Genomic DNA, 17,124 nt, shown 5'->3' with positions numbered 1-17,124 from the left:
GGAAAAAATCCTTGCTCATTGCTAATGGGCGAATACAGTTTCCATCCAGAAATAATAAGAGAATAATTTGAGGGAAATGCGTCTCTAGGTGCGCGAGATCCTTAAGGGACTTCTTTCCCTCCGTTTGGTTCTTCTTGCAAGTTCACAGCCACTTCACAAACACAGCTGGAACTGTTCAGACTGCGCTTTTGTCTGAAAGGAGAGCAATCGGCAGAGGTGCCCTGTTCAACCATCCAGGTGCTGAGCTTGGCACAGACAAGAAGAAGAACCCTGTCAACCTTTCTGATACGCTTGCCTGTGTTCGAACAAAGAGGATGCTTACAGACAGGCATAATTGAAGAGATCATGCAGTACCTGCATATCCTCCTGCCAGGCACTTTCACAAGTCTTCACAGCTGTGCAGGCAAACTATCCCGCAGAGAAATGACAAAATAAAAGGAAACAAAAAAAACCCCCACAAAGCCAATAAGCAGAGGCTGAATTAGCTCCGTCTTTGTGGGAAAGAATGGCCCTGATGGTATTGACAAGGGAGACCCGTTGTGTTTTTGATCCCCACTCAGAGCAAAAAAACTCGGCAGGATTTTTTTGAGATGGTCTACAAAGACATGATTAAATAGGAAATAAATAAATATTCATAACAAAGCCAATGCAGTGCCAGATGTTACTGTTAGTTGCTCTCAGAATACAACTATCCCCAAAGACCATTCACTCTGACAGGCATCGGGGGTGAACGCGCACACACACACGCACACACGCCTCATAATCCATCAAAGCTGACTTCTCTACTACCTCGTGACCAAACATGTTCATCGGGTACACCGCGACACTTCCCACTGGGGGTGACCCTACAAATGCACGCGCTTATCATACTATAAGATATTTTTTGAAAAAGGTGGCCACCCCGTTGTCTATTTATGGTAGATAAGAATCCTCTGATAACATAAACACTAAGTAACTCACTGAAGGCATTCAAATGTCAAATTTGCTTTGGTATCGGCGGGGGGCAGAAACTGGTCAGCTCAATTACTGACTCATGGGAGATGCTGATTTTGTTGAATTTTTCATGACAAAGATGTTATCAATCATTTACAGTTTTTCCTCATTCGCTTTGGCTCAATTCCCAAATGAGAATTATGTTTTCAAAGCAATAAGCTCAAATCTCTGAACAATTAGTTTGTTGTTCGTGACAGATAAGAATTTCTCATTCATTCAAATTGCACATGTTTTGGCACATGTAAGTACAAGTGTAAGTACAATTTGCAAAATAACCACTTTGGTAATACATGGTAATACATATAGCCTACTGTGAGGAGGTACAATTTTTTTTTTTTTTTTATTGAACTACCGCAGGTTTTTTCATTGTTGCGTTTTTTTTGGCATGGATTTTTTTTTGTTTATGTCAAATCTTCCCTTCACTGTATATGACTATATATGAAAGCTCAAAGGTGCATTTTCTTTTCATAATTCATGTAACACATTGCTACACAAATACATTTACTGTAAACACAAATGTGCATATCCTTTTTCTGTGTAGCTGGTATTGCACAGTATTGACTTTTCTCAGTAAACTTTTACCTGCTACAATAGCCTTCGGCTAGACAAGACTGACATTCTGGTATAGTACAGTAAACAGTTACTGTCAACAAACAAGTAAAACAGAAACTTGTATATAAGAAACATTTCCAGGATTGACTGCCATGGTGAAAAAGCATTGACATATTTTGCCCAGTACGGCTCACACAATGACAAAACAACTTTTCATATTGGTTCTATTGGCCAGTTTGATGACAAAGAAACAAGGTTTTGAAGCATGAATGAAGTGTTTTGGGTGAGTTACTACCTTTTGCAGACATGAAATAGGGTTGTTAGAGTCGATAGACAGACAGATAGACAGATAGATATATAGATATATGGATAGATATACAGATAGATACTCATGTGGCACTACAAATGTTAAATATTATCGCAAGGCAGCTGCAGTCTCCTAATTAGCAGAAGCAACAGAACAAAATAATCACTACTATTTAATTACATCTTCTTACTAGCCAATTAATTCTGACCTAACAGAGGTTAAGCGTGTCGGTTCAATGCATTTCAACACTGGACACGTAGTTTTGTGCGTTCCTCTTCTGATACCACGTTTTCTCGCCCAAATCCACAAAGGGATCAGAGGTCACGCTCAGTTACAGAACAACACCTCCGGAGGTGTCACAGACTCCATGTCTTGCTCAAAGACCCTTAAACAGGGCAGATCTTATTACTCTACATGCTAGCGTGCAGCCCTTATTAACGATTCCCATAATCAATTTGCACACATCCAATTGATCACTGATACACGATATGATCCACATAAATGCCGTCATATCAAGCATAATTACTCATGTCAGTGTGAGGCGGACTGCCCTTGTATTGACGTTATATTCCCATCTGCACTAATTAGACCTTTCTGTGTGCGAGCAATGCAACACTGTCAGTGCACATGCTCACTTGCATGAATAACAAAACTATTCTGAAGAGTGGCGGTGAATGCATCATTCCCTGTGCGAAGTAAAGGACAGGCCAGTTTGGAAACAGCAGATAGATAGAGAGGGTGTTAGACAATTTGTAGTGCAAACATGTATTCTGTTAAAATTGTAGCTCCAACAATCTATTTCACGGGTCTCTGAATGGCAGTGTTGATTCAGCACCACGGACAGTGACACATAAGGCAGCACTGAATCCTGAGGTCTGAGCTGACATCAAAACTACAGTGTTGTGCTCTCTCCTTATTTGTCCTCTCCATCTGTTCACATTGTCTTCGTGAAGCGGAGAGAGAGAGTTTGTTTTTAAATGGTGCTACACTCCAAAGGCTGCAGCGTGCTGCATTCCAGCATGCTGCTATCTTTTTAATTATTCACCCAAATATGCCTTTGATCGGAGCACCTGACCAAGCTTCCGTTTTCTTTCCAAATCGTCCTTTTAAATGAAAGAAGCTGAGGTTTGAGACCGTTGATGAATATGCTTGATGTCTGTAAAGTACCAGCGAGCTAACAAAATCCCCACTGTTATGTTGGAGAAGAGCATACTGTAAAAAATTAAGAGAGATCATATGAGGACTTGTGAAAAAGATGATAGTCCTGCCTCAACATGAGGATCTGTACTTTAAAGGGATAGTTTGGGTGTTTTGAAGTGGGGTTTGTATGGGCTACTTATTCATAGTAGGTGTATTACTTACAGTAGATGACGGTCGGCACGCCCCCAGTTTGGAGAAACAGACAAGCGCACCGGCACCGGAGCAAAGCAGTGTACTACTGTGGACGGGGACGGCAGAAAAACTTAATTTTAGCCACCAAAAAGAAAGGCTAACCTAATAAAATTGATATCCATCTTAATGTATATTTAGAATAATTTCCGACAGCGAACTGAACTGAAAGTGAAACTTATCTATACTGTTTTTGTCAATGGATTCTGGTGGCTTTGGAGAGAGCATAGATAAGTTTCACTTTCAGTAAGATCTACTACATCTACTACTCTAAGTAATACACCTACCATGGATAGGTACCTCATACAACCCCACTTCAAAACACCCAAACTATCACTTTAAACTCCATGTTGGGAACAGTTTAATCTGCTGAAGCTAAATTCTTGATCAATAGCTAAAGCTATATTTAGAGCAATAGTAACTCAGAACAATTTTTATTTTATGTGATATTTGAAATTTTATAAAGTATTTATGCTTAAAAGAGCTCCTAACTAGGCCTATGAAAAATATATAGTATTAAATATAAGAATATTAGCCCAGTAGAGCTCGATACCTAGAGCAGTGGTTTTCATCCCACAGAAATCCCAGCCCTGCTGGTTTCCTAACCTCCCAGGTAGTTAATAGCATTCACCTGGTGTCTCGGGTGTAAAATAGTCCCTGTTAGATGCTAGAATGAGAACCAGCAGGGCCCTGGCTCCTGAGGTCCAGGATTGAGGACCACCGCTGTACAGAACATCTCTGCGAGGCTTCACAGCACGTGTCTTTCATGAATAGTCCTCGGGACCTATACAGCCCTGCTGGTTTTCTTTCTAAACATCTGACAGGGACTGTTTTATGCCCAGTATGCCAGATGAATGCAATTATTTAGCAGCACACCTGGGTCCGGCAGACCAGAAGTGTTATGAGGACACGGTCTACATATTGTAAATCCTCCATTGTACAGTATACAAGAATTAAAATATATTAAAGATATAAATCACCCAAAATAAAGGACATATTCTTTATAACCGCAGTTTTAAATTCTGATTCACCAGATTTATTTAAATATTTAAAAGTACTGATGTAGAGCATCTACGCTATGAGTTGCCATTACAAAGCTATTTAGGGCGGCTGTGGCTCAGAGGGTAGAGCAGGTTGTCCACCAATCAAGGTCGGTGGTTCGATCCCTGGGTGCTCCGGGTCACATGTTGATGTGTCCTTGAGCAAACCCCAAATTGCTCCTGAAGGCATAGCCATCGGTATGTGAATGAGTATTTAGATTAGATCCTGATGGGTAAAGGTGGCACCTTAGCAGCCTCTGCCATCAGTGTGTGAATGCTGGCATGTAGTGTAAAGCGCTTTGAGTGGTCGGAAGACTAGAAAAGCGCTATATAAATGCAAGTCCATTTACGATTTTATTCCCCCCAAAAACCGACCCCCGATTGTGCCTCGTTGCTAAAACTAAAACTAAATGACCTGACATAAGCAGGACACACTGTAATAGCACAAAACGCTGCCTTGGCACTGTTTAAATGTCCCAAGCTTTTCCACTCTTACACAAATGTTTGCATTCCTAGTCTACCCTGAGGGACCCTCCAGTCATCCCTGCTCTCCCATTGGCCTGGGCTCATTATGCAAATGAGATGATGGAAAGGGGGGGGGCGTGGCCTGCCTGCTCTTTAAGAGTACGAGCTGACGTCACGGTCAGAGTGGCAGCAGAAGGCGCTTTAAAAAATGAAAAGACATAAAGCATAAGAAAAAAAAAAAAAAAAAAAAAATAAGGGGCTGATTCCAAAAACAAGGGAAGAGGAGAGAGAGTATAGGGAGGGAGAACCAGGAGGAGGAGTAGTGGGGATAGTGAGGAAGAGGAGGGGAGACACACAGTGTGCAGTTGACTACACAGAGAGAGAGAGAGAGAGAGAGAGAGAGAGAGAGAGCAGCTCGCCGGCCCCATTGAGGAAAGATGGCTACAGTCACTGCAAACGGAGTGCAGCAAGAGAATGGATTCAGCACCACGAACAGCGCCGGCAGGATGAACGGGCTCACCATCGGCCAGAACACCATCCCAATGAAGGACCACGACGCCATCAAGCTTTTCATCGGGCAGATTCCCAGAAACCTGGAGGAAAAGGACCTGAAACCGCTGTTTGAGGAATTCGGAAAGATATACGAACTCACTGTACTGAAAGACAGGTTCACCGGAATGCATAAAGGTTGGTTTTCTTTTTTATGCTTTATACTTTTGTGTCCCTTTAAGATAGACAGAGATGGAGAGGAATCAAAGAGCGTCCTGATTCAGAGGGCAGAGAGAGGAAAAGTGTGTTCATTTTCCAGATGTTTCGGGACAGAGTGAGAGCATCACACACACACACACACATGCATACATACACACCTACACAAATATGTGAGGTGTGAGAGGGAGAACACGTGGAGCTCAGGGTTAATTGTTAGTGCGTCCAGCAGCATCACCATCATCCATCCATCCACGTGAATACTACACAGCTGGAAAAAAACGCCTTTGTGTGTTTACATTGACTCTCATGTGCTGTTTAAAAGGGGGGCGGGACAGCAGGCAAAAAGAAGAAACTCCATGTTATTATTCATGCAGCTGCAAAAAAAAAAAAAATATCTTCACATAAAATAAAAAAAAAAACTGTTCTGCATCACAGAGTCCATTTGCAGCACAGAGAGAAAGAAATAAACAAAATGCTTTCAGGAGGAGTGCGGAAAGTGCAAACCATTATCAGGCAATCAGCATCCGTGATTAAGGTGGTGCTGGCATGCTGCTTTGACCTTTCAGAGGGCTATAATATGTATGTAAGCCTGCTCTTCTTCTTCGGACGTCATTAGAGGGTGGAAAATACTATTTACATGGCAGCTGTGTATTGTGATGCTGCTGCTGCTGCTCCGTGGGCGGGTTTGCAGTCAGGAAGTACAAAAGCAGGATAATAGTAGAGGCTGAGATCCAGCATGCATCGTGTCCTCTCTCTCTCTCTCTCTCTCTCTCTCTCGCTTGTTCTGTTCTGTTCTGTTCTGTTCTCACCACCCTGCACTCACTGTCCAACACGATCAGTATTCACTTAGTAATTAGTCAGAGATCGATCACTTCTAATGATAGTTATAATGGTGCTGCTTGGCACAAATAAAAGTCCCCAAAATTCAAAGTCTGGTTTTAAACACAACTTATTGCACTTATCTTATTATATTTGAACATTTTAATGTACAACCAAATATAATATGAATTTAATGTACTTATAATATATACATTATTGAAAAGGCAGTGGCTTTATTCCTATTTGCATTTAGATTTTTAATTTTTTTATTACAAATCTTGAATTGCACCTTCCACTAGTGTTTAATCTCATTCTATCGTGGCTAAGGGAAATCTAAAAATGTAATAATAAAAGTTAGTATTATTACTATTATTATTATAATTCCTGGCTTTTTAAGCCTTTATTTGCTAGTGTTTTTCATTTTATCATTTAATTTCTTCATTTTATTATTTCATTTATTAATAAAGCCAAAATAAGGTCAGACTTCCAGCCCTATCCGTGTCATCACACATAAGCCGGCTGTCCTACCTAGTTTATTATCAGCTTGTGTTATTATGCCACTGCTGTTTGTGATTGATAGTATTTTTGTTAATTATGCTGCAATTTTAGATGGAATTTTAAATCACACACACACTGAATTCACAATCTGTAAAAAAAAAAAAAATCTATTCATTAGAAGGCAAGGCAAATTATGTATGATATGTTAGTCAGTGGCTACAGTTCATGATCTTATTGATCAGCGCAAGTCAAAGCGTTCTTGTGGAGGGAAAGAAATGAGTGTGGGCTCAGCGTTGCTTTCTTGTGTGTGTGCAAACCCTGAAGGTCTCCGTGCACCACCTGTTCCTCCAGCACAGCATCAGCATCGCCGGTTGCTGAAACCTGCTCCTCCTCTTTCCGGTGCTCCTCTTTGGAGCCCCAATGATCGATTAAAACAATATTTCTGATGTTGTTTACGCCTGTCCTCGACTATCCCTGAATGTCAACACTCTGGAGGATGGTTGCCTCGGGACGGATAATCCTGTTCCAAAGCCAGACTGTGTGCCCGTTCAAATCTTCTTCCGCCAAGGCCACTCTGATGTATGCGTTATGCCCACTTCATCCCGCGTGACATTCAAAGTCACTTTGGGAGCACAAGCGTGCACTTTTAATAAGATTTCACCAATGCATTATATGGATGAGTTTTTCTTATTGGCCACTCACCTAAACCGTGTTCATGCCTCACGCTGCGTCGATGTGTGATACCTGTAGACCGAAGCAAGAAAGTACTAGAGTAAGAAAATGGGATTAGTGTCGTTAACAAAACAGAAGTATAGTGTATCATTTGCTGTGTCACTCAAGGAGAGCACTTTAAAGCACTGAATGGATGCCCATCCTGAAACAGAGAAAAGCTTTTGTAGAGGAATTGAATGTAGAATTAATTACTTTGACTGTACTGTGGAATTACTTTGGTTTCTTTAAACTGAATTCTGTTGCAAACAACACACCAAGGTCAGTACATCAGTCTTATACTGTATATCAGTAGACTTCTAACTTACACATTATGTGATTTAATTTGACAAGCAATCTCATCTCAAGGTTTACTGGCTATTTTCCGCAGCTTTAACCGTATTACACAGACTTCATCAATGTGAAATTTAATTGCTTCAGAAATAATGTATATTAAAGTACCAAGTTGTACATAAGTCCTCTTTAAAAAAAGCCTGTGAACAAAATGTAATAATAAAAAATAATAATACAAGAAAGCTGGTTCTTGCTTTACTGTTAAACATTTTCCTCCTCATTTACCGGCTGAAATCAATAAGGATATAAAACCCAAACTTGACAGTGAAGTTTATAGTTGTGTAAAAGTTTTATATTCAAGAGTATATGGTAGAGCACAACTTGTTACAATTCCAGACAAAGTTGGTGACCAGGCAGCAACCTCCGCGTCTGAAAAGTGAAGCCAATGTGAAAGTGCCTTAAACTTGCATTCTTTCTAACAGCCAGCAGGGGGCGACGCCTTTGGTTGCAAAAAGAAGTCTGATTGTGTAGAAGTCTATGAGAAAATGACCCTACTACTCACTTGATTTATTACCTCAGTAAACATTGTAAACATGAGTTTATGGTCTCAATCGATAGTTTCAAGTCTTCTTCAATACAGCATGATGTTCATTTAGTAGATTATGGTCCCATTTAGAGTCAAATAGACCATAAAGCAGGGTAGTTTTAGGGCGTTCTCCGGTCTGGGAGTTGTCCGTGTTTTCGTCTTAGAACTTTAACCCTTTCGCAGTGTGTTTTCAATTCATGAAAGTTAATTCTAATCTTTCTGGTCGCCTAAAAACGTCTTATTCAGCATTATTAGCTCCACCCTCTCGTGTCACTTCTGATTCCAAAAAACAAGATGATGACGGCCAAAATGCCAAATTCGAGGATTCAAAACAGCAGTCCACAAACCAATGGGTGACGTCACGGTGACTAAATCCACTTCTTATATACAGTCTATGTTAGCGACTAGCTGCTTAACGTATCAGAGCATCCATACATTTCCCTAAAGAGATAGTGGAGACTAAAAGCAGAGCTAAAGGGAGAGTAAATATTGGACTTACATTCATCAGGTGGTCAGAAACGCCAGAAACATAACGTGTAAATAAACAACGGTTTGTTTTTGCTGCTGCCAAGGGCCAAATAAAATAGTTAAAGCAGGTTTAAAGAAGATCTCTAAAGAGTGAAATGATTTTCAGGTTGCTGGCGGTCCATCACATTTATACAGTAAAACATCATATTAGTTCAAAACGCGATTGGAAAAAAACACACCTAGTATAAGTATTAGCTTTAGGCAGAAATTAAATTATACATTGGACTATAGTTTTACAGTTGAAGACGTTATGTGACTCATCCAAGAAGTTTCATTATTTATACTGGTTGGTGGTGAGTTCTTGACATTTCAACCTCTCTGGGTTGTTCACATCATGATGTCATATGAGGGTAGATACCTGTAGATGTTTGGGTCACATGTCAGGTTACTGTCTGCCTCCCAGTAGAAATCCTTAGGATGGGTGTTGAGAAACATCTTCACAACTTCACACACTCTTCAGTCCAGTGAATAATTTAATTTCAAGCCGATGTTGTACTACTTCGATGAATATACAGACAAGTGTTGTACACGTAGCTGTGTAACAACCATCAAGAATAGAGTAGTATAGGGCTTGAGTTATTTCCTCCACCTCTATACAATAAGGTTTTGCAATAATCTTATACAGTATGTATTGCATAGTGGTTTAAAAAGTTTGTGTTCTGTTTGGTTCACAAAAATGCATAATATGCCAATGGATATTGGCTAGCTATTATGCCAAAGGCCCGGGAGGCTCCCAATGTTATTATAGTGTCACAAATTCAATCCACATTTTTTTATCATAAACAGTAACACAAACATTTTGTCACAGCAGAGCGACAGAAGAGTGGGGGAGGATATAATCAGCTTGGCACCACGAACCCTAAAAACATAAAGTTCATAAAGATTTAGTGCAGTGCCATGAATTTAGTTTGACTACTACTTTGAAATCCCTCTTTGAGCTCAGTTTGTGGTTGAGGGAGATTTGATTTGTTTCGGATAGATGATGTATATGGCTGTTGGCATCAGTTAGTAAACCGTACCTAATGGATGATTTGCAGCACTACCTTTTTTATCGCAGCCTGAGTCCTGTGACACAGAACTGCACCATAATTATGGATTTAAGGGCAGATCAAAACATGTCATGTTTGCTCATGACTAATTCATGCGGATTGTAATGCATCAGTCTGAACAGATGTTTTGTGCTTTGTGAATTCTTACTTTGGGCATTTCGGGTTTCTCCAGGGACTTGTCTGAATATCTGGGGAATTTTGTGTTTTATATTTTCCTGTACACTTCAGTGGATTAGTGTAGCTGATGCTTATTCAGAAAGCGTTTTTTCTCATCTGTTTCTTTTAACAGATGATTATATCCTAGCCTCGTAGTTGTTAGACACTGTTGCCTTTAATGTTGATAGTTTGTGTGTCGTCAGGGAGCCTTATGCAGCGCGTGGGATGACTTGACACTATTGGCGGGCACGGCGCTCGTCGGTGCGCCGTGCAGCCAGGTCGTGCTGTTTAACATCCATCATTTCGCTGAGCACTACATTATCATAATACTTAGTGTCAGTGCCAGAACGCATGCATTGTTCAGACACGCTGAATGTTGGTGGGGGGCAAATCTTTTGCTTGAGTAGCGTTATCTATCAATCCGTCTCCGACGCTGAGACGAGGGACTCGGAGCTGCACCACACAGCCAGGAGGAAGAGATACAAAGAGATGTTAAATATCCTCATCCATTCTCCTCTCCTCGGTAGGTCCATGCAGTGTAATTGGCTATAAATAGCCTGCCAAATTGACATAAAAAACCCTCTCAGGCAGTGAGATGTCAAAAGTAAACCACAGTAGGGCACTAATATCTAATTGCAAATGAGTCATAGGATGTAACAACAAATCCTTGAAAGTGACTTTTCAATTCGTAGACACTTTTGTGGTTTTCTAAGAAATTCAATTCTGTTGCTTGAAAAAAAAAAAAAATGTTTTGCGACTTTTAGTCACGGCTACTCTGAGTTACAGATCCATGCTTGTATTGGCTTTTATCTACAGTGTTGTAGAGGAAGTGTTGGACAGTGATTGACACTTTGTGGACGTTGAGTGACAGGTGTAGCGTAAGTCTACAGATGACCTCTTTGATCATTAGAAAGGGGGCCGCGTGTGAACCAGACAGCTAACCGCTCCGAATGTAGATGGACTGAAAGATGCTCAGCAGGTAATAGCGTGCTTAACACAGAAAACATGAAGCGCTTGATGAATCCTCTCATCGTATTTGTCTCAGTGCCCATGAGAGGGTCAGGCTGTCACACTCAGCAGCATCCAGTTGTTTTACATACTCTTTTGTGCCCACATCTTTTTTGGAAATTAATTTGCATTCCTTTTCCCACTTTAATGAACATTCTTGGATCAGACACGTGCGAGGAGACTGGAGGAGAGCAAATTGCTCATGATTCATGAATTCGCTGCTAATGAATTGAAATTTTATACAAATTTGTTCTGGAGTTATTTCAATTACAGGTACCTGATGCCTTAAAAAAAGCACAATTTACTCTTAATGCCTGGATGCATGCAATTTCCATTTTAAAACAAACTGTTAGAAGAAGCGTTACAAAGGGAGGGAGGGGGGGGGGGGTTCTTTAAGTAATTACCCGAAACGTGTCTCGCAAACGCAAAGACACATTTCCTGCTTTCTCTTTGAACTAGTTTACAGGGTTTACTTTTTCATTTGCCTTCAACATAATTTGCTGAACTTTTGTCCTTCTCTGAAATTATAGTGCGGTAAATTGTCTTTGATTACCAAAGTATTATTTTCACCCCACTTAACCTGCTCATCACAGGAAGCCACCAGTCCTTCTGTTGAACCACCAGCAGAGTCACGTTCTCCTACTCTTCTTCTTCTTTCCATTTAATAAATGCAACTGCTTTCTCCTGCAGTCCATGGTTAATTCAAACTTTAATTCACAATGGAAGCTTTAAATGTTATTTGAGTTATTTGCTGAAAATTAATACGGTATCTTAAAGGAACAGTGTGTAACATTTAGGGGGCTCTATTAGCTAGGGATCTATTAACCCCCGTCACTCCACTAAGCCGCCGTTTTTGCCTTTAATGGTAGAGACAGTGACAGTCATGAAAGGGGCAGAGAGAGAGAGAGACAGAGAGAGGGGATGACATGCAGCAAAGGACCGCGGGTCAGATTTGAACCCTGGGCCATTGCGATAAGGACTCAGCATTGGCTTGGTACATGGGGCGCTCGCTCTACCAGGTGAGCTACCACGGCGCCTCACCTCTGTTGGTCTTGAGGAGCTGCAGCATTTATTTCTGCACCAACTGGAACTTCCAGTGAACATCCACTTGATATTCTCAAAGCTAAACTAACTCTGTCTTCTGCTCCACTAACTCACCTTTTTTTGCTCACATCACACACACATTTGCCGCCACTCTCTCTCTCTTGCTTCACCATTCACTTCCCACGTACACACACACACTCTACCCACTGACTCTGCTATTCTCCAAATTACCTACGCTATACAACTGGCTCAAGATGAGGCCATTCGTGTTTACACGTTGGACACTGTAGTTCTCCTACGCTTGGCCCACGGGAGAAGTTTAAATTGGTTGCAATCTGCAACCTCACCACTAGATGCCGCCAGATCCTACACACTGCACCTTTAAGCACTAGTACCATAACAGCAATGAGAAACATTGAAGCATTAAAGGACCAAACTAGTATTTTTTTCACATTTTATCCTTATAACTACAAATAATCTGCACTTTAAATTATTGCTAAATACTTACAAGATTTAAAAGACTCAAAAGTCTTGCGTCAGTTATCAAAGTTATGTAATACATCACAGTGAACATGTCAAAGTTTTTGTTGTGCAGACAGTCTAAATCACTTGCTGCTACATTACCACAGACCAATGAAAGTGGCATGTTTTTGAAAGCTCCATTTGTATGATTGCACCAAGAGGACAACAATGTGGGATAACCTGCAAGTGCGAATGTAATCCCATGCCAATTAGTCAATTTAGAATTTTAAGCTGACAGCCCTAACCTGCTACCAGCTGCTACGTCCTTGTTACCTCCCCTCAAACCGTATCATGGTGCCTCTCCTCATGTTCTCCGGGCTGAATGCTCATCTGTTCCACAACTTGCTTTCTCAGTCACTGAGTCCTTTGGGCTTAAGATGTCCCCTGAGCCAGCATTGTTGGATATGAAGCTTTCCTAAAGTCCCGCCGGTTTTCCACCACTGCGAGGGAGCCGAGGCAGCCACGCAGCTGGCCTGGATATTAAAGGCTACACTGCACAAAAAGTCCAGTTTAACAAATCATTTGAACTAACTAACTAGACACATCTGTAGTGGCGAGAGATTGCTTCACTTGTTTCAGATGGAGTTTCACTTGCTTTAAGCATAAACACTGGTCCAGTTTTTGGACCTGAAATATTCACATCATTAAATCAAGCACCACTACAAAGATTATCCATTACAATGAAGTATGGAATATAAGTAAAAGTCCACAAGGATCTGAAATAAAATGTTCTTAAATAGTAGTATATTATGTATTATAGAATTACTGATGCATTAACATGTAAGCCCTAATGTTATAGTTGGTTAGGAGAAGCGGATTTGAATTACTTCATAAACTGATGGGTTGGTCGTGCATCATATTTTATAAACTGATTTTTTTTTTGCATGTCAAATCTTAATCTGAAATAACTAGTAACTACAGTTGTAAAATAAATGTAGTGAAGTCGAAGTGTAAAGTAGCTTAAAATGGAGAAAAAATAACTACAGCCACCTAAAAATTGTACTTAAGTAAATGTAAATTTTAATTGTGTTAATGTACTTAGTTAAAAAAAAAAAAGTTTAGAAAAAGTGAAAAGATAAATAATAAAAATATTTTATTAAATTACAGTTGTTTTTTTGTTTTTTTTATAAATTATGTTTTTCATTCTTGCACCCCAAAGTGGGATTTTTTCAAAGTTTATGTTTCATTAGACCAAAGCTACTTTCCTGTAAGGACAATGATCAAATAATAAAAAAAAAACTTTACTGCTAAACTTTGTTGAGAAAAAGTTTACCAGAGTTTATATGCCAAATGTGGTAGGGACAATTTTATGTGATGAAATCTTCTCAAGGTGTTTACTAAATTTCTTGGCAATATGCAGCAAAGCGGCACGGTGAACATACCCTCAAAAAAGGTTAGGAGAAGCGTGTCAGCAACAGCCTACGATTCCCATAAGCCTTTGCTAGGACATGCCACCCCGGGGAGGCCTCGGCTCATGTCCCACAGTTTTGTAATGTCACAAAGGATGAAGAGTGTTCCCCCAGGCTCCCAAACTTTTCTGCTTTGCTGTGTGGCGTGCTGTTTCATCAGTGTCGTTTAGGTGATTTTTCCTCCTGAGTAACTGCCTAGTTGTGGAGGTGGGTGAAGGTTGTCGTGAAAGGGAGCTCTCTTGGCCGGGCGCCAGAGTGTGTTGCTGGGTTTTAGGGGCGATGGGTGCTATGTGCTGCATGCCGGGTATCATCTGTATGTGTGAGTGTGTGTGTGTGTGTGTGTCTCGTTCCTCCCATGGGAATCCTTGGCAGCAGGTGTGACATGCAGTAATGGGAAATTATGCTGCACAGTGCAAAACCTCTTCTGAACGGGGTCACCCACTGTCAGCTCTGCCAAGCGCGTAACAGAGCAACCAGTCACCCTTTAATGAAGGCTGTCACATTTTTGTTAGGGACTTATTTATCGATGCATATTCATTCTGTTTTCCTGGATTTTCCAACTTAAAGAAAAGTCTCCAGAGATGTGCGGGGGTACAGTTTCAGCTCATCACCAGAGGATTTTAATTACTTGGCAGCTAAAAAAAGATGTTTGACTTTTTCCTCCTGCGCCCGGCTCAATAACTATGAAAGTGATCATTCATCAGAAAGCACTACGCATATTTTGTACTAATGAAAAGAAAGCGATAACACCCTATCTGGGGTGACTAAGCATTTTCCATCATCACTCACAATTTAGACTTAACCTCCAGGAACACACCTGTTTTTACACTTGTATGAACAGTTTTGTTATTTCATTTTGCAAAAATACAAACAATATAGCAAACATGTTATTCTCAAACAGTGAACATATGCATGAGTTCAGTAAATCTAATCTGAAGGGGTCGTCATATTTTGAAACGTGTAAAATTTTAATCTTATTTCTCAACCAGCGTGTTATTTTCTCCGAGGCTACAGAGCTATTAACTTCAGAGAGCCACATTCCAATTGTCAGCGCAGTATATGAATTCCATTTTAATATAATTCATGTTTTTGGCAATAGCTTGTAAAACTCCAGTAAGTCTTATATTATGGCTTGCGTAGATTGGAATTACTCCAGTGAAGTCACAAATCTCTGGGTCCATTTGGAAGTTTGCTATGTGGTTTTTGGAAGTCGACTGTAGGGATGCTTAATCTCTGAACAAACATCAATGGAGAGGTGTTAGGCTGGCTTTACACGGTGCATTTAGAAATGGACTTTCATGGTAGAGCTATCCAATGAAAATCAAGATCTGTGTTTGACTGTTTTGTGCAATCTAAATGGACTTACGTAAAGATGATGGAGAAAGCTAGAGTTTATCTTTGTTTAATCTGTTTTGCTCTTAGCTTTTACAATCAGTATTTTTTGTATTTTAGACATTGTAATTTGTTGGGTACTTTATGCTGAAATCCCTAGATCATCATAATGACATGGATATGAGTTTTGGATTTCACGTTTTGTGGTCTACTATAAAGTTCTTAAAGCTAGGGTTGGTAATCTTCAAAAACATCTGTTGTTATATTTGTTGAAATTCTCTTTACATGTGACAGCAATCAATAAATCAAATGCTCTGACAAAAAAAGAAAAAATCTGTTATCTGTGGCTGTTGCAGGACTGTAATAAACCCGTCCAATCAAACAATAGACATGTTTGTTGTTTACATTCATGATGATAATTTTGAGGGAGTGGCTTTGGAGGGAGGCTTTAACCGACGGGCTCAGTGTTGCCGAATTGGCGACTTTCTCGCTAGATTTAGCGACTTTTGGAGCTAATGCTTCTAGCTACTTTCATCTGAAAAGATTTTGCAACACTGGGCTTGGTTTTTCGGCTAGATAATTTTTAAATTCTAGTGCAGTATTTCACAAACTTTTTTTCTGGGGACCCACTTTTTAAAAATGACAAACCCTCATGACGCAACATAACAGACCTTATCTATAAATTGTGAAAAGAGCAAATTTGTGCTTAAATGAACGTTCCTGACCATTTTTACAACCATTTCCGCATCACCTTATCCACCTATCTTGAATAGGTAAACAAGCTATTTTTAAGAGATATACGTTTGATAAATTACAACTTCGTTTCATGCATGTTATTGAAAACATCATACACTTTAAATACTTTATAAATGCGACCAAATACATGCATTTAGGTAGAATTAACAGCCTCTTGTTTTTTTTCCTCTCATCAGTAAAACAAACAGAATGTATAGCCTTTCAAATTAGATTCAATATTATAAGTAGGCCACAATTATCAGAATAATATGAACGTTCAGGCTCCCTCATGTGGCTCAAAGTACTAATATAAATGTTAAATAAAAGACTATGGAAGAAATTCGGCAAATGTATTTGGCGACCCAAATTAAATTTCCTGTGACCCACCTGTGGGCCCCGAGCCAGTCTTTGGGAATGACTGATCTAGCGTACTCTTGCTAGTTTCTCAAGATAAACAACCCGAGCTTTAAGATTATACTTTACTATACATGTAGTCTTTCTTTAAACATAGCCATACATTCACTGTAACACTTTTTCTTCTTTTTGTTATAAATGGTGATTCCTTGTGGAATAATCTCTCTTCTTTCTCCTCCCTGATTGTCTAGGATGTGCCTTTCTAACATACTGTGCCAGAGAGTCAGCACTGAAGGCCCAGAGCGCCCTCCATGAACAGAAGACTCTGCCAGGGGTAAGTGCCCCCGATCTGCCCTCTGTCATAGGCTAGAGCCCCTGGGCCAGCCGGTCTGGCATGGGAACCTACATTAACATAGGGATTATATCACACACGCACCCGCACATACATGCACACGCCAAGACACATGGGGACACAGTATACGTTAAGACACACACACACACACACACACCGATATGGAAACAGATGGAAAGAGTCACTCATACTTTCTCAGCCTCTTTTTCTTGCTCGCCGTCACACACATTCTTTCTTGCTCCCCCGCCTACACACACATGCACACACACCAGCAGA

The 17,124-nt window shown here is 40.2% G+C and overlaps 1 protein-coding gene across 22 annotated transcripts in view; it reads left to right on the top strand.

The window, feature by feature from the left end:
• Positions 1 to 4,552: 4,552 nt before the first annotated feature.
• The window catches only part of si:dkey-205h23.2 (CUGBP Elav-like family member 4), a 163,099-nt gene continuing 150,527 nt past the window's right edge, over positions 4,553 to 17,124 (top strand). For 5 of the 22 annotated variants that reach the window (XR_005209784.1, XM_037791504.1, XM_037791514.1 and 2 more), the window contains exons 1-2: positions 4,554 to 5,433; positions 16,748 to 16,830. Coding sequence is in view for 21 of the 22 variants with exons in the window: in XM_037791504.1 (XP_037647432.1) it covers positions 5,184 to 5,433; positions 16,748 to 16,830 (333 nt within the window). In the remaining variant the exon portion in view is untranslated. Of the gene's footprint in view, positions 5,434 to 16,747; positions 16,831 to 17,124 lie in introns of all 22 variants that reach the window. The other 17 variants (XM_037791588.1, XM_037791494.1, XM_037791426.1 and 14 more) reach the window with 6 other exon arrangements.

This window comes from Sebastes umbrosus, chromosome 2 (assembly GCF_015220745.1).
Source record: "Sebastes umbrosus isolate fSebUmb1 chromosome 2, fSebUmb1.pri, whole genome shotgun sequence".
Lineage (NCBI taxonomy): Eukaryota > Metazoa > Chordata > Actinopteri > Perciformes > Sebastidae > Sebastes > Sebastes umbrosus.
This window is presented reverse-complemented; position numbering and strand designations above follow the sequence as displayed.